The sequence below is a fragment of the Sebastes umbrosus genome, chromosome 2 (genome assembly GCF_015220745.1).
Source record: "Sebastes umbrosus isolate fSebUmb1 chromosome 2, fSebUmb1.pri, whole genome shotgun sequence".
Lineage (NCBI taxonomy): Eukaryota > Metazoa > Chordata > Actinopteri > Perciformes > Sebastidae > Sebastes > Sebastes umbrosus.
In genome coordinates this window covers 39,513,734-39,531,378 of record NC_051270.1, presented here as the reverse complement: position 1 = coordinate 39,531,378, position 17,645 = coordinate 39,513,734, and the positions used below count along the sequence as shown (strand labels likewise).

The following is a 17,645-nucleotide window of genomic DNA, read 5'->3' as shown; positions in this document are numbered from 1 at the left end:
TGAGACCGTAACCCATGGTTACCATGTTTTCTGGTTAGAAAGACAGATAAATAACAGGGGAGTCTACCCAGAATGGCCTTATAGATAAAAACATACCAATGGCTAAATGCCGACATATTGACAGAGCAGGCCAATTGACTTTTGGAGTACAATATACAGTGATGAGTGAGAGCTTTACAGTTTGTAACAAACCTTAAAGCGCTGTGATATAAGTGATAAACAGTATCCAACATATGGAGACAATGGACTGATGCATTCATGTAAAGCAGATCACCGTAGTCAAGAACAGGCGAGAACGTCGCTTCAACCAGTTTCCGTCTGACATCAAGAGAAAAATAAGACTTGTTTCTAAAATTAAAACCTAACTTCAATTTCAACTTTTTCACCAGACTTTGTATATGAGGTTTAAAAGAGAGGTGGTCATCAATTAAAAAAAACAAGTATTTGTATGTGGAGACTCTGATTCAACTCCATCTTCCTAGAGTTAGAAAAGACCATAAGTGTCATGTTCTGGCTGTGCCAGCTTATTATTTACTTTTGTGATTTTGGATTTGGTGTTTTTGTATATTTTTCCGGTGTTTCCTGTTTTATTTTGGTAGTTCACTCCTCCTGTGTCTTGTCTGGTTTTACTTCCCTCCTTTGTTTGTTTTCCCGCCTTTTGTTGATTGTCTGCCCCGCCCTGATTTGTTTCACCTGTGTGTAATCTTGTCTAGTATTTAAGTCTGTGTGTTTCCCCTCTGTCCTTGTCGGTTCGTCTTGTCTTCCCAGCCCCGTCTACCTTGTCCTCCGTGTCTCTTGTTTCCTCCGGTTCTGGTCCTAGTGTTCCTCCTGCCCGTGTTCCTAGTCTCTTCTGGTTTGTAGTTTCATGTTGTTCTCAGTTTGGTTTTTTTGGTGTGTTTCATTTGTACTTTGTGGTTTCTTTGTATTTTGTTCCCCTCCTTGTTTTTGTGGTTTTGGATCCGTTTTTTCAGCTTAATTAAAGCTCGCTTTTATTTAAAAACTACCTGTCCTGCCAGTTACTCTGCATTTGGGTTCAATGTTCAATTCATCCTAAACGCGACAGAACGAACCGACCAGTAAAATGGACCCAGCAGAGCTGCAAATGTTTTTTTTGAAAGTTTGTAATTTTGAAAGGACTGTGGAAAGACTCTCTTCTGCTGAGTCTTATGCTTGGAGTCCCATCTTGGAACAGCTTGCTGTGCAGAGGCTATATTTTAAGGAGAAGCCATGGGTGAGCCATTTTGTGCCCCACTTAGACATTGTTACAAAGAGACTGAACCAGTTCATGCACACCCATCAGCTCTCTCTGCCTACAAATCACCATTCTCAACTACAGACTGTTAACATTGGCTTCCTGACCTTCCAGCCCATGTCCCAGCAGTCAGCTAGCTCTAAGCTAGCATCAGCCCCAGATCTGTTCTTAGGAACCCGCCTTGCCCTGGGAGGCCCACTAAGTTTCCAGTCTAATCCTCGCCATGCTAGCATCCAGGACACTAGCTTCAAGCCGGATGCCATGCTAGGGGTTGGATCTCCCAGAAGGAAGCGTGGGTCTCAGAGGCGGCGTCCTCCTAAGTTTCTCAGTGTTCAACCCGAATTCAAGCCTACTCCTGTGTCGGCGGTCCGGCCGACCTCTGCTCCAAGTGTCCTGTCGGCGGTCCGGTCGACCTCTGCTCCAAGCGCCCTGTCGGAGGTCCGGCCGACCTCTGCTCCAAGCGCCCTGTCGGAGGTCCGGCCGACCTCTGCTCCAAGCGCCCTGTCGGAGGTCCGGCCGACCTCTGCTCCAAGCGCCCTGTCGGAGGTCCGGCCGACCTCTGCTCCAAGCGCCCTGTCGGAGGTCCGGCCGACCTCTGCTCCAAGCGCCCTGTCGGAGGTCCGGCCGACCTCTGCTCCAAGCCTCCTGTCGGGGGTCTGGCCGACCTCCGTTCCACGCCTCCTGTCGGGGGTCTGGACGACCTCCGTTCCACGTTTCCTGTCAGGGGTCAGGCCGACCTCCGCTTCACGTCTCCTGTCGGAAGTCTGGTCGACCTCCGCTTCACGTCTCCTGTCGGGGGTCTGGTCGACCTCCGTTCCACGTCTCCTGTCGGGGGTCAGGCCGACCTCCGTTCCACGTCTCCTGTCGGGGGTCTGGTCGACCTCCGCTTCACGTCTCCTGTCGGGGGTCTGGCCGACCTCCGTTCCACGTCTCCTGTCGGGGGTCTGGCCGACCTCCGTTCCACGTCTCCTGTCGGGGGTCAGGCCGACCTCCGTTCCACGTCTCCTGTCGGGGGTCTGGCCGACCTCCGTTCCACGTCTCCTGTCGGGGGTCAGGCCGACCTCCGTTCCACGTCTCCTGTCGGGGGTCTGGTCGACCTCCGTTCCACATCTCCTGTCGGGGGCCTGGCCGAACCCCGTTCCACGTCTCCTATCGGGGGCCTGGCCGACCTCCGTTTCGGTGTTCCTGTGACTGCTGGGCCACAGTTCCAAGCCCCCGGGTTTTCTGGCTCTGTCTCTGCTCTGCCCCCGGGCCGTCCGCCCGAGTTCCCCGGCTCGAACTTTGCCCTGGCCCCGGGCTGCCCGCCCCAGTTCCCAGACTCTGTCCCGGTTCTGTCCCCGGGTCATCTGCCGGAGTTTCTCGGTTCGGACTCTGTCCTGCCTCCGGCCCGTCCACCTGAGTTCCCAGACTCTGTTCCGGTTCTGCCCCCGGGTCATCCACCGGAGTTTCCCGGCACTGTCTCTGCCATGCCCCCGGGCCGTCCGCCTGAGTTTCCCGGATCTGACTCTGCCCTGCCCCCGGGTTGTCCGCCCGAGTTCCCAGACTCTGTCCCGGTTCTGCTCCCGGGTCATCCACCGGAGTTTCCCGGCTCTGTCTCTGCCCTGCCCTCAGGCCGTCCGCCCGAGTTCCCTGACTCTGTCCCGGTTTTGCCCTCGGGCCGTCCGCCTGAGATAATCGGTGCCCAATGTTCCTGGAGTCCCTCCTCCGGACCCCCCTCCGCCCACCCGGTTCTGTTTGTGGAACGTCTGGGATCCGTCCCTTGAGGGGGAGGCGATGTCATGTTCTGGCTGTGCCAGCTTATTATTTACTTTTGTGATTTTGGATTTGGTGTTTTTGTATATTTTTCCGGTGTTTCCTGTTTTATTTTGGTAGTTCACTCCTCCTGTGTCTTGTCTGGTTTTACTTCCCTCCTTTGTTTGTTTTCCCGCCTTTTGTTGATTGTCTGCCCCGCCCTGATTTGTTTCACCTGTGTGTAATCTTGTCTAGTATTTAAGTCTGTGTGTTTCCCCTCTGTCCTTGTCGGTTCGTCTTGTCTTCCCAGCCCCGTCTACCTTGTTCTCCGTGTCTCTTGTTTCCTCCGGTTCTGGTCCTAGTGTTCCTCCTGCCCGTGTTCCTAGTCTCTTCTGGTTTGTAGTTTCATGTTGTTCTCAGTTTGGTTTTTTTGGTGTGTTTCATTTGTACTTTGTGGTTTCTTTGTATTTTGTTCCCCTCCTTGTTTTTGTGGTTTTGGATCCGTTTTTTCAGCTTAATTAAAGCTCGCTTTTATTTAAAAACTACCTGTCCTGCCAGTTACTCTGCATTTGGGTTCAATGTTCAATTCATCCTAAACGCGACAATAAGTTTGTTTTTTCCAGCATTCAGTACAAGCTTCATTTGGTAAAGCTGAGTTTGGACTGTGTTGAAAGCATTTTGCAGATACTTAAAAGCTATACTGAGGGTAGCTGTACAACAATAAATAACAGTATCATCCGCATAAAAATGGAAAGATGAATTTTGAACATTATCACCCAAGCAGTTTATGTAAATAAAAGTCGAGCCACCCTCGTACACCACCCTAAAACAGATCACACAGAACCTCAAATATATACAGCACCCCAAATCAAATGGTTCAGTTCAGATCTTCATCGCCCCACAAGAGGAAATTATTTTTGTAGCAAGGCAGCATAAAATACCAAACATAAACACTAAGACAATGAATACATTAAAAGTGCTGCAAGTCAGTATACCCAGCATTCAAATACAGTAATACAGCACCCCAAAACAAAGTAAACAGCCTCTGAAATGAGATGATTACATTGTGACATTTTGATACTGTGAATAATTTGCTGACTCCCCTTCCCACAAACTAAAAACATGGGTGACTGACTAGTTCCAGCTGCTAACTTCAATTTACTGTAAAACTTTCAAAATGTTTTATCAGTGAGGCAACATAGAAGAAAAGAAAACAAGTATACATTTCAAAGGACTTTCTGTGATCTCTAAAAATTCTTCCCTTCTCATTCCTCAACATTGTTAGAAACAACTACTGAGCCATCTTCTCCTCTTTTCATCAGCAAGCGTGATTGATTGTTACCACGGAAACAAGGTTACAACTTTTTATTTATGTCATTTTACAACACAAGGTTGCACAATGAATTGTAAGTTGTAACCCCTTCACACTACACTCACATAAAACATATACAGTATGTTCTATGTGTGTGTAGTGTGAAGGGGTTGCAACTTACAAATCATTCATATTTAATATTTATTATTAATTATTATTTGTATTATTATTTATTTATTATGTTGTATTATTATTTATTTATTATTATTATTACGATTTATTATTTCATTTTATTCTAGTCTAATATAAATATTTTCATATATATATGGAAATATTTATATTAGACTAGAATAAAATGAAATAAAATACAACAGTATAGGCTACAGTTATTTAAATTATATACAAATCACTTTATATTAAACATGTAAACCACAAAATAATTCCGTGATAGTCTGCGGGTAGGGTAGTTAACTTTCTAGGCTATTTTGTGCAACGGTTTAACTTCGGTTAGACTAGTCTAGGAGAAAACCTGAACTGAAGAGACAAAGAACACTAGACATCAGACAAAAGAGATGCACATCTTGGCACTTGATAAAATTGTAGTTTTCTGTATATTGTGGGAACTGTCCTTGTCAAGAGATGTTTTCTCCTCTTTGTATTTTATGAGGGATATTATTTTTTTCTTGTGTAAACTCAATAAAGTATTATTAAAAGCGAGAAAACCTGGAACTGGCTCAACTCTATAGATTTTTGTAGACCTTGGTATTGACCTGATTTAGTTTTGTCCTTTTAAACTTCTTGACAAGTCTCAAGCCTTTTACAGACCTGGTCTTGACTCAAGTGCAAGAGTGATTGATCTTGTACTTGTCTTAAAGCATCAGTGGGTAGAATGTTTCTGGCATCATTGGGCAAACATTATATAATAATCTTTCAGCATATTGTAAATCAAGTGTTCTGAGAGAAAACTAGACTTCTGCTCCTCCTCATGGCTCTGTTTTCAGGCTTTAGAACATCTAGCCCGTGACAGGAAACTTTGACCAATCACAGGTCATTTCAGTGAGAGAGCATTCCTATTGGCTATTCATTCAATGGAGGCAGCTGTCAATCACTCGCAAACTCCGATCAAACGGTCAAACTAGGCATCGCTGATCAAATATGAATCAATATTCTGTTACTGTAATGTCTATTTCTCTCCTCAGATGTTGTCAGAATCATCTTGTAGTGTACTGTTCAGCTGTAAAATGAGAAAGTTTGCTCCGGCTGGTGGGCGGTGCTTGGTATTTCCTCAACAGATCTCAACATGGCTGCCAGATCACAAACTTTCTCATTGATTCTTTCAGTGCTGCCTAGCTTGACCGTTTGATCGGAGTTCACGAGTGATTGACAGCTGCTCAGAGACGGCAGGATCCAGCTCGGCTCTGATTGGTTGTTTTCCTCTGGTATGTGAAATCCTGCAGATGCCGTTAGGAGCAACGGAGGACACCGGAGGACACAGAGGCACATGGTTTTCTTCAGCTTACCTGGGCGGCTGTGGCTCAAAGGTAGAGCAGGTCATCCACCAATTGGAAGGTCGGTGGTTCGATTCTCTGTCACAAGATACTGAACCCCAAACTACTCCTGAAGGCTGTGTCATCGGTGTGTGAATGAGTATTTAGATTAGATCCTGATGGGCAGGTTGGGACCTTGCATGGCAGCCTCTGATATCATTGTATGAATGTGTGTGAATGGGTGAATGCTGACATGACATGACTAGAAAGGTGCTATATAAACGCAAGTCCATTTACCATTTACCTGTCTCATGCGCTACTGTCAGGATATAGTGACCTTTTCTAAATCATATTTGCTCCAATTCTACCTTCTGCTGCTTTAAATCAATACAAATGTCCTGTCCTGTCCTGTCCTGTCCAGTACTACTCAAATTGACACCTTAATCCTGCTGGCAGACTTTGTTTGATTGACAAATATGATGACCAACAGGTTAATATTTTGGGTAACTTTCAGTTTTAATATTACTTTAATACTACCTAAAATGTACATGCACAGACACACACACACACACACACACACACACACACACACACACTGAAACAGCCACACCTGGGGCTGTGTTTCTCGGCTGAGAAACGCAATGCTTTAATGGCAGTGCCACAGAGGACATATCACCTGTTCTCCTGTTGCAGAGAAATTCTCAGAGGCTACTTGTACACAGTACACAGCTCCAGTGGAACTGTTTTGGATACATGTCGAATCAATACGCTCTATTGTGTGGAAAGTCGGAGCGGTTCTGTGAGAGACTCCCACAGCAGTTAGGATAGCTGGCCTGTTCTCCTTTGCTGTTCAGGTAAGCATGAGTGGATCCTGGATTAGTGCACACAGTGTGTTCTGTCTGGACACACAGTCATCTCTCTCTACCTGTTCCCCTCTCTTTGAAAAGGGGTTAGTAAAGCTTTAGTATCTGTTTTGGAGCCACCATGGCAGTCTATCCACCCTTAAAGTCTAGTCAGTTCAGTATTAAGAATACGTCTTTTAATTATTTTAATTAGTTTCAAAATCAGTATCCATGAGCAGAAAAGCTTACTCGCGAGGGCACCTTTCTGCTCCACGTGCTCAAATGCGGTCCAGTGAGCACGTGGCTGTGACGAGCGCAAGCTTGACCCTCCCTGCGTGCTCCCAACTGTTCAACACTCGCTCACTCGTGACTTTTGAGACGGGCTGGAATAGACAGTGGCTGATGTCTCCGTTGCTTTGATTGGTCACTTTCAACAGTCTGATGTTTCCGGCCTGATGTACGTCTCTGTTGTGATACACACACCACCGTTCAAAAGTTTTCGATCATGAAAATTCAATTTTTTGAAAAGTTTTTGTTTTCTGAGATGCCAGGGACCAGGGTCCGTAGGACACCTCTCACAGGACAGCGAGAAGTTGAAACTGTTGAAGAATAGAGCCTACCTGGCCTGATGTGAATTCAGCCATTTGGTTGACCGGACGTACCAACAACTACCGGTTCCCAATGTCGTAGTTCCTCTCGGCGGATAACAGCTTGCGGGAGAAGAAGGCACAGGGGTGAAGCTTTTGGTCCTCCACGGACCTCTGGGAGTCCGAGGTGTCCACCTCTACCACGAACTGTCGAGAGGGATCACGAAAGGCGAGAGTGGGAGCAGACATGAAACGTAGCTTTAACTCACCATAAGCCTTATCTGCTGGGCACATCCATTACCACCTCGACAGGGTCCATCTGTATGCTACCAGCATTGACAACAAAGCGCACTGCACAATCACGTTCTTGTTCAAACTTGGAGAATATGAGAATGTCATCCAGGTACACAAAAACACAAGTATTCAGTAGGTCCATGGAATGCCTGGAAAATAGCAGGAACATTGGCTAAACCAGGTACTCATAGTGTCCACTTGGAGTGTTGAAGGAGTGTCTTCCATTCATCCTCCTCCCTGATATGCACGAGGTGATATGCGTTTCAAGCTTGAAAAAGACAACCCCCTTGCAGAAGCTCAAAAGCAGAAGACATGAGTGGGAGAGAGTACCTGTTTTTGACAGTGATGTCATTGAGTCTTTGATAGTTGATAGGCCCGGGGGGGTCTCATCCTTCTTCTCAATGACAAAGAGGCCTGCTCCAGCGGGAGACAAAAAGGGATAAATGATGCTTGCAGCCTCTCCACAGCTGTGGTCTCCAGGGGGAAGCAGAACCAGGGAGAAGATTCATGTAAGGTCCATGCAGTCGTATGGAAGATGAGGAGGCAGCAAGGTGGCCCGAGCCTTGTTCAACACCTCCTTGATGTCCAGATATTCCAGGTACACTGCTGCGTTAATGCAGTGACGCTGTGGCGCTTGAAGAGGGGGGGATTAAGTGTGGGCTGCACTTGATAGCTGTAGATACTAGCTGCCAGCAGAATGCTGGAATCCTGTTGACAGGATTTTCGGGTAATACACCCTCCGACCACAATGTGAGTTTCAACGGCAGACTGGCGCTGTCCGTGTTTCCGCTCGTTGACTCCACGGAAATCGAAGCAACTGCAGAAGCAATGTTTCAAAGTTTATGACTTGAAGTAACTTTGCTGAAAACTTAAGCCAAAATATGAGACATTGGTGTCTTGTTATGTTTGTAGTGAATGAAACTCTAAAGACTCTTCTTTGTTCGAGCTGATATTCATCTGCTGGCCTTCAGTAAGTTTGTTCCTGACGTTTATTCAGCAGTTTCTCCGCTGTGGAACCGGATGAACGATAAGAAGAGACAATGTGTATCTGTGTTGTGGTGGCAGTTTCTGTTAAAACAAGACACAAACCAACGTAACAACTTGTCTTTCAGTGAATTTAATGAAAAGGCATACATTAATAACTAAAACATCTGCAGATGGACTGCAGATGGACTCACGAGCACAGCCACCTGTTGTGGACTGTGGCAAGTGAGCCCCGAATACAAAGAGTAGTCAGTATTTATACATTTAAAGCATGACATGAAGATAAGTGCAAAGAAGAAAGGAAGAGAAGGATAGAAAGTGTATCAATGCGTCAGCACACAGCAGACAACAGAGCATCAGCAGACATAACAAGTATTTCAGCAATCTGTTGTTTGCAGTTACAGAGACCTAAAATGTTAGGTCACTGTCCTATGGTGACGAAGTTGAACATGTGAGGCCCTGAGATTATCTAAAGGTACAGTGTTAAACTGCAGATATGAAAATTGCCATTACAGTGTGTACCTGTCTGTATTTAGGGGTATTTATAATAATAATAATAATAATAATACATTTTATTTAGTGGCATCTTTCAGGACATCCAAGGACACCTTACAATACATAACAACATACTGAAACAGGTAAAAACAGCAAAACATGACATGTAACATGTAGTATGTATATAGAGAAATGCGTGGAAAGAAAAAAAAAAATTCCTTTCATTGATTTAATCATGTTGGAAAACACCTTCAGATTATTGTGCCAAAATTGCAACTACAGAAAAGAGCTAATCACAACTGCAATGAGAGCAATTAGCATTTAGAAAAAGAGAAAAGAAAAGAAAGGATGGAGAGCTCTTAATGTGGACAAAGATGACAATGGAAGAGGGAAGAAGCGGTTTTATTTTTTATAGTTAGAGTCACATGTGAGGCATTGGTGCTCCAAATAAACTGTAAATAGCTGGTGAGTAAAGCCCATTTGAATCAGGAAGCCCAGTCAAATTTGAGCATGTGCCACTTGAAACTGTCACATGCTGTTTTCTATGTTTGGTTTCCCCTTCAAAAGAAGGCTGTTGTTCAGTGCTTTTACGGTACAAGGATGAACAGAGCTTAAATTAGCTCCACTAGAACAGAACTGTTAGGCAACTTCTTGTATTGACACTGTCTTCTTTCATGCATAAGAGCCATTCAGCCTGCTTTGGCCCCTTTTCAGAAGGTTTGTGTAGTCTATTTATAAACCAATGAGTACAATAGAAGTGAATTTGTGCCTTCTGAACAAAAAAAATTCTGCCCTTTTGTAGTGAATGTTATTTACTACAGTGATGTTGTAGATTGCACTTCCGGGATAGGATAGGCAACAGAGCAAAACAAGGGAACCACATGCTAATGTGCTATTTCAATTTCATGGAAAGTATATCAGGACTTACAGACTAAGACCACACTAGTGGCACCTAGAGCCAACTGTGTTCATTACCTCTGACAATACAAAAGTGTTGATAGAGATCAACACACGTACAGAGCAACTCCATCGCCGGACAAGAACATCAATATTAGATAATTCTGCAAAACCCTGGATTATGTTCAATGACAACATTTTTAAAATTCTTGTTTTCTTTAGTATCTATGCTTGGCACCTCCAGTATGGTTAAAGGGACTGTTTGTAAGAATCAGAATGTCTTGTTAACAGTGACACCTGTGGCCGTTAAGTCAACAAAAGTCAGCGTCCTGTTGCTGGCGCTTGTGCTCGCTCTACATAGACATGAACGAGCATCGCTCAACACAGTGAGGCAACACACGTCAGCTTTAAAGCACAATATCACTCTATATTTCAGCTGCTTGGCAGTAATGTTAGCTGACCAAACGAAGGTCTCTCCATGAATCAATGCTGATCCTAGTGTTGGCTTTTCCTGCCTCAGCCTCCCGACCGCGGCCGGAGGGAACAGGGGAGACACCGGAGTTTTGGTCGGAGACGATAACGTTTCTCTCTGCGGAGCCCCGTCACTTCACAAGACACGGAAAACCTCTGTTGGTCTGGAGGACCTAGGATTCACTACATATTCTCAGAGCTAAACTAACTCTTCTGCAGTGTGTAGTGTGGCAGCATGCACATGAGAGCGGAGTGAAAGAGCGAGAACGAGCGCCGTGTATGAGAGAAGGCAGGCAGAAGAGCAGAGTACAGCAGAGACTCCGGCATTGGAGACCAAAGCTACAGTCTCCCCCGCGTCCTCCGACCGCGGCCAACACTGTTTAACAGACGGGCTTCACTAGATAGAACTTTACGGTTTTGGTGCTTCCGTGTAGTTTGTGTTGGAGTCTTGTCTGAACAGCGTAGCCACACGCGAGCGCACATGGGACACCGACCCGGATTGATTTATACGTGTAAGAAGTTACAAACAGTCCCTTTCATAAAAAGGTTAACGTTAGTTGCAGACCTGTGACAGGACATGAACTCTGTTGGTCTCCTGCATGATGGTCAGACGTGCTACATGCCTATCCACCACCCCGACTTCCACACCCTTACTTTTCACCTCGCTACATGAAGGACACACCTCTTTGTGCACTGGCACTGGACATTAGCTGCAGAATCATCCAATATGAACGTAATTCTTGTGAATAATGAAAATGATGTATCGGTATCGTTCGCTTTTTCCTAGAGCCTTACCAACCTTACTAGTTTAAAAACATTGGGGTGTAGTGATGGAAATGGTCATGCGGTTCCCAAAAACGGAGAGATTAAATTCTCTATGGACCACAAAAATTCACACTACATTTTGTGGAATATGCGGGCAGATACTTTTCACTATATTATATACCCTGGTCTCATCGTGTCTCGCGCGCCTAAGCCTTTAGCTGCAGTAGCTCCTCACAGGATGTTGATCGGTCTGTGCCCTGGCTTGCGGGACACAAACTCATTACTTGAAGCCTGCCAAGATGGATCTCGTTGACATCGCGAGAATCCAGCTGCTGTGCATGGTTACCTATATTTTGGGTCCATCTGTAAACTACCCTTTACATCCACCATCCCATAGTTGACCTGGTGACTTGGATATTAGAGGACTGAAGAGAAATCCTTGACTCAGGTTTGGGACAGGTCTACTGTTACGACAATGACCGCCAGTTTGGTGTCTATAGGGCGAGTTCATTCCCTCACATAGAGTGTGCTATTGAAAAGAGAAGGCTGGCCGGCAGTGGGTTTTGTGCGCTTACCTCCAGTCCAAGTTTTTCTTGTTGTAGGTTGTTGGTCAAAAACAAAGCAAAGCTGGAGGTAATAGGGTTCAGTTCTCAGGGCATAAAATAAAAGTGGCTCCGGTGTCGGGTATGTCACTCTCACGGTTGTTCAGGGTCTAAATCCTCCCTTGGACGCTGCTACCCAGAAGCCTTATCACACCTGAGCCACCGGGTTAATTGATAAGCCTCGCCCACGACCAGCCAGCCATAAAGAGAAAAAGGAACTACTAATATGACTACTAAAGATCATACTGCTCAACCTTATATACACAAGTGGTTAGTTGAGAATATTTAATAAAGTCAATAATTTATGATTATCATTTGTGTTACTCAGTACCTGTTGCGCACATCAGTGATTTTCTGCTGGTGTGCAGACTGTAGAGGTATACAAGTCACCAGTACAGCATGTGTCCCATAAGGATAATAACAATTCATTAGGAAAAAGACTTCAGTGTATATCGGGAATAACATTTGAATTATTTTAGCTTTTCAAGTCTGACACACATAAAAAGTGAAATCATTGTAGAGTTGAGAGCAGGTGTGTGTGTCTGTGTCTGTGTGTGTCTGTGTGTGTGTGTGTGTGTGTGTGTGTGTGTGTGTGTGTGTGTGTGTTCTAGCTCCAGCCAGGATACCAGCTTTATGTTCATCAGAACAAATTAGGTTTCACACTGAGAGTGACCGATACTAAAGTTGAAGATGGGTGTAATATGTGTAGTGTTTTGGAGTGTCATGGGGAGTAAATAGTGTGCCATGGTAGAACAAGTTCGGAAACCAATGCAAAAATACTAGACAAAATAGTTTAGAAAATACAAGCCTTGAAAAAAGGGCTGAATACGGAACTAAAACTGAACTAGAATGGCACTCGGAGAGCGCAGACCTCCGCCAAGCTGCCCGAGTACAATTGCCCTCCCTATCCGTGCAGCTTGCGCCATCATCCACGTGTATTTTTGTGTATGTTGAGATCAGCTGTACGTAGCGGAGCATCGTAAAACACTTCATTGAAACTGGACAGAAACAAAATAAAACTCACGTTAACCGTCGTCGTTACCCTCTCCAACAAACAATGATCAACTGTGATTTCACCGAGTTTAATGTGAAAAAACGCTGAAACTACAGGTGTCCCCCCCTCCCTCCACCCCCCGCTCTTGGATCACCACCAAAATGGTTGGCATGGAATGAATTGTTCACTGTGCCACACCCCACCCCTCCAAAAAGTTCAATCAAATCCATTGTGGACTTTTAGAGTAATCATCCAAACCAACAAACCAACAAACTAATAAACCAACGCCGGTGAAAACATGACCTCCTTCCTAGACCTTCGGCCTTGGCGGAGGTAATAACATTCAAACTGAAATACAGCTATTGTTAACAAAACTAAAAGCTAAAATAACGCTACTAGAATCATACTTACAGCAAATGACAATCTCTAGAATAACTAAGTTGTTTTGTGTTGGGACAACTGTAAACTCCAACTGCATATTTGGACATTTACACTGAAAAATTATGAACCCAAGAGACAAAAACTGACATAACTGCTTAGTGTGTGTGTGTGTGTGTGTTTGTCTGTGTGTGTGCATGTGCATGTTTGTGTGTGTGTGACCTTTCTGTTACACTGGGTCAGAAGTAATCTCAGTTCCTGTCCGCAGCCCAACAGGAAGACTGTCTAACCCTTTTTATTTTACCTGCATAGTCATGTGTGATAATTATTGAGGTTGTCAATAATATTTACCCTGGGAAATATTTCATAATATGTTGACAGCATCATTAACAGTTGTTTAACCCTAACTGTGATCCAGTGTCCCAGTTACTGAGGATAACCCACAGAACACACTGTCAACAGTTTTCGTAGGGACTATTTATTTGGTACTAAAGGACAGTATCTATCCGGTTATGTTATCTGGATAATGGCACCTCATCACAGGCCTCTGCGCTCAGTCGCCTGGAAAAGAATGTTGGCATTGTACTTTTCTGCAAACCACGGATAGACTACGTTGAATGTCAACGTTTTTGCATTCGGTCAGAGCGAGTGACACAGCATATTGAGGGAATGTTATTGAAAGTTACGTGGTGTAATAACGAGAATGATAAGCGGGAAAGTTCACAAAGGGTGGATGGATCAAACAAACACAGGACTTTCACCCAGGACGTTGCTGTTCATGTCCCGTGTGAAACCAAAAGTCAACGTTGACTTAAACGTTATGATAGAAAGACCGCTAAGAGCAGTTGTTATTTATTCACACTAGTTACATTGTTACGGTATTATTTGAACACAACGCCGTATCCCTGTGTTTTTCAAGGCCCAGCAACACCCTCAGACAGAAACGAGTAGCACGTGACAAACCTTTTCCTAAACCTAACCAAGTAGATTTGTTGAGTAAGTAAATCTAAAAACTAAATGGTAAAATGGTAAATGGACTTGGACTTATATAGCGCTTTTCTAGTCTTCCAACCACTCAAAGCGCTTTACACTACATGTCAGCATTCACCCATTCACACACTGATGGCAGAGGCTGCTAAGGTGCCAACTTTGCCCATCAGGATCTAATCTAAATACTCATTCACACACCGATGGCTATGCCTTCGGGAGCAATTTGGGGTTAAGTGTCTTGCTCAAAGACACATCGACATGTGACCTGGAGCAGCCGGGGATCGAACTACCGACCTTCCGATTGGTGGACAACCTGCTCTACCCTCTGAGCCACAGCCTGCTCTACAGAATGCACCCCCTGAGCCACAGCCGCCCAAAGGGTAAAGTGAACCTACACTGGAAGTTTATTTTGAAAAGAGACTGTACAGTATGCATGTAACAACTGGAAACTGTATATCCCCTGTGAACACAGAAGTTTATTTTGAAAAAAACACAATGCATGTTTTTTTTAATCTACAATTTTATATGTATACAAGATTATCCATAAACACATCCACAATAAAGTACCAACGATAAATATGTGCAGCCCTGGACCCCAGTAACAACAACAACAGGACAGAGACATGGTTTTAACACTTGGCAATACGTTAAATCAATCAACAATGTTCATGAAATAAAGGCAGAATTAAAGTGTTTGAGTGAGGCTGCAGTGGGACAGAGAGAGGTCGGGATGCCAGCATGAGAAAAATTCCTGCTCTGGCCTCACTGTCACTCTGTTCTGCCTCAGTGGCCTGTGCATCTGGCAAGAAGGTGAAGTGCTTTCACCACAAAATGAAGTCTTGATAAAATGGTGCAGCTAAGAGCTGCTTACGGTAACAGGGGACGAAGGCCATCAGAAAGAGCCTCTTTGTTTTCTAAAGTTCGGCACAAGGTGGCCAAACGTCACAGAGCTGACCCCTGTTAGCTGCTTGTCTCCTGGACCGAGCAATAAGATAAAGAGTCCCTTGAGAAAGCCCAGTGGAAACGAGCCAATGGCAGCTCCTGGAATGCCTTCTCATTTCCTGGAGGACGAATATGTTTCATTCATCTTGCAACATTAATTTACAGGCCTGAGTATATCTGAAATCAGGCAATCTCAAATAATTTCCATCACAGTAAATTGCATAGTCCTCTGCTGCATGAAAGTAGCAGAGGACCTTTATTCTGAAGAACCGCTAGAACGCGACAATGCCTCCGGTAAAGTAGGGGGCAGTATGGCAACCTCAGAAGCAATGGTTCCAATCTGCCATCAAACGGAAATAATAAGAAGCAGCGGCTCTCAGAAGTTAACTTGTGCACAACTGTGCATGCACCGTAGGATTTTGTGATTTTGTGATATTTTTCTATAATCTTGTTTCATTTGTTCTTTGTACCCGTTGGCTGTGTGTTGTATCCCCATTTCTGCCAGACACCAGGCATTCTGTGTGCTATAATCGTCCATGTTGTTATTGTGATTGCTTCCAACCCCTGAAACCTGGAACTTGAATCTAGTAAATCCTGAGTAGCACCCAATTTGAGTTACAGTAACTTTTCTTCAAAAGGGGTTGGAGAAGAGTGAAAACAAAAGCAGAACCTATGACAATGAGTACATGTTATGTTATATTGTGTTAAGTTTTTGCGATGGAAAAGAGCTATTAGTTCTCAAGCTAGTCTCTAACTTTGTCTGTCTGCTGTTTGGTGCTGGTTAGGTAGTGTACAGTGGGTTGATCAGAGCTTTTTCACTGAAGTCAAGTAAATTTTGAAGGGAAGCTAAAACTGGTGTAGTATGGTCAACTTTTCTACCTTTAGTTATGTTTCCATAGCTGCAGCATTCTGAACCATTTGAAGACTTATCCTGCTGCAGGTTTGACAACAAAACATTACAGTAATCAGGTCTGGATGATACAAAGGTGTGAATTGAGATCTCTGCATTAGCCAAGGATAAAGAAGACCTGATGTTAGCGATGTTGCGTAGGTGAAAGAAGGCGATCTTGGTGATGTCTTTAGTGTGCTGATCAAAAGAGAGGGTTGAATCAAACCAAACACCAAGATTCTTGGCTGTCTAACTTTGGGATATTACACAGTTATCTAGACTTACTGTTACTTGATCAAACTGATCTATCTATGTTGAGCAGGGCCAATGACCAGCATCTCAGTTTTATCTGAATTTAGGAGCAGGAAATAATGTGACATCCAGTCTGTCCCAGCAGACAAGCAGGCCTCTAATTTAATAGTTTAGGCATATACAGCTGAGTATCATCAGCGTAACAGTGGATATTAATGCCATGACTGTGTATAACTTAGCTAAGAGATGAGATGTATAGGAAGAAGAGCAGAGGGCTGAGAACAGAACCATGAGTTACTCCATATTTCATCTCAGACAATATTGATGCTGTATTATTAAAGGAAACATACTGTGTTCTTTCGGACAGGTGAGATTGTAATCATGCGAGAGCCAGGCCAGAGACGCCAAATCTGTTTTCACGCGATTAAGGAGAATACAATGATAAATAGTGTACTGAGATCCAGTATTAAAAGCACTGAGCTGGAAACTGAATCCATAGTAAGGAGAAGATCATTTACAACTTTAGCAGTTTCAGTGGAGTGGCAGGCCCTGCAAGCAGACTGATAAAGTTAAAAAAGATTCTTGTTAAATATATGGTCTTGTTGAGACACCACTGTTTCTAGTACTTTAGAAAACAAATAAGGGATAATGTATAGCGAGCCAGTCATTGTTGTGAAAGAAACCCTGACAGGGCAATGCTGCACCCTGACGCGGAGCGGTGAGGTCTCTCATCACCATGAAGGGGTTTCTTTCACAACAATGACCCGCTAACTGTACATTATCCACGGCTACTTACTGAAGAAATCAATAATTTGACACAAAAACGGTCCTCCAGAGTCTGACATCAGAACTGCGCCCATAGCAACGGTCTGTTATACATAGTAACGGTCTGCTATAAAAAAAATAACAGAACGCAGAACGCCGTGATTGACCAATCAGAATCGAGTATTCAACACACAGCCGTGCAATAATGGAAGGTTAGAAACCGGTCGATTATAATTTAGAGACCCTGGAACAAGTTGTGTTTTTTTTAAAACAGGTTTAATCACAGCAGTCTTAAAGCTAGTGGGTACAATGCCTATCGTAAGAGACAAGTTGACAATAACCAGCATTGTAGGTCTCAGCAATGGCCAGAGATCTTTTAAAAAAAAAAGGTAGCTGGTCGGAAGTCAATGAGGCAGGTGGTAGGTTTAGAAGCTGACATCAGCTTAGACAATGAGTCTCAAAATTTAGAGACTAACTGGGATTCAATATGTGATTATTGCACCGCTAATTCTGCAGAAGTAGCTGCACACGAGGAACTAATTCTGTGACTAGTCTCATGTATTATTTATATTATTAATTGTTAGAAATAGGCTCCTTTGGCATTGGACAGACAACGCTTGTAATTTAATACACACTTGTGCCACAGGAGGTAGAAAACATCCAGTTTTGTTTTACGGCATTTGCGTTTTGATCTACCGCAGGTCGACTTGAGAGCA

At 44.1% G+C, this 17,645-nt stretch overlaps 1 protein-coding gene across 1 annotated transcript; it reads left to right on the top strand.

Annotated features, from left to right (window-relative positions):
* The first annotated feature begins 1,369 nt into the window (after window positions 1-1,369).
* On the top strand, window positions 1,370-3,015 carry LOC119478989 (cleavage and polyadenylation specificity factor subunit 6-like). Its single transcript, XM_037754111.1, has 3 exons — window positions 1,370-1,618; window positions 1,894-2,055; window positions 2,308-3,015. The coding sequence occupies exons 1-3, from the start codon at window positions 1,370-1,372 to the stop codon at window positions 3,013-3,015; spliced, it is 1,119 nt and encodes a 372-aa protein (XP_037610039.1).
* Window positions 3,016-17,645: the final 14,630 nt, after the last annotated feature.

Excerpts from the sequence above, each read along its gene's own strand:
- LOC119478989 (XM_037754111.1), top strand. The coding sequence starts at position 1,370 with ATGTCCCAGCAGTCAGCTAGCTCTAAGCTAGCATCAGCCCCAGATCTG. Across the intron at positions 1,619-1,893 it reads AGCCTACTCCTGTGTCGGCG|CCTCCTGTCGGGGGTCTGGC; the intron begins GTCCGGCCGACC and ends CTCTGCTCCAAG. Across the intron at positions 2,056-2,307 it reads CGTCTCCTGTCGGGGGTCTG|GCCGACCTCCGTTCCACGTC; the intron begins GTCGACCTCCGT and ends GTCGGGGGTCAG.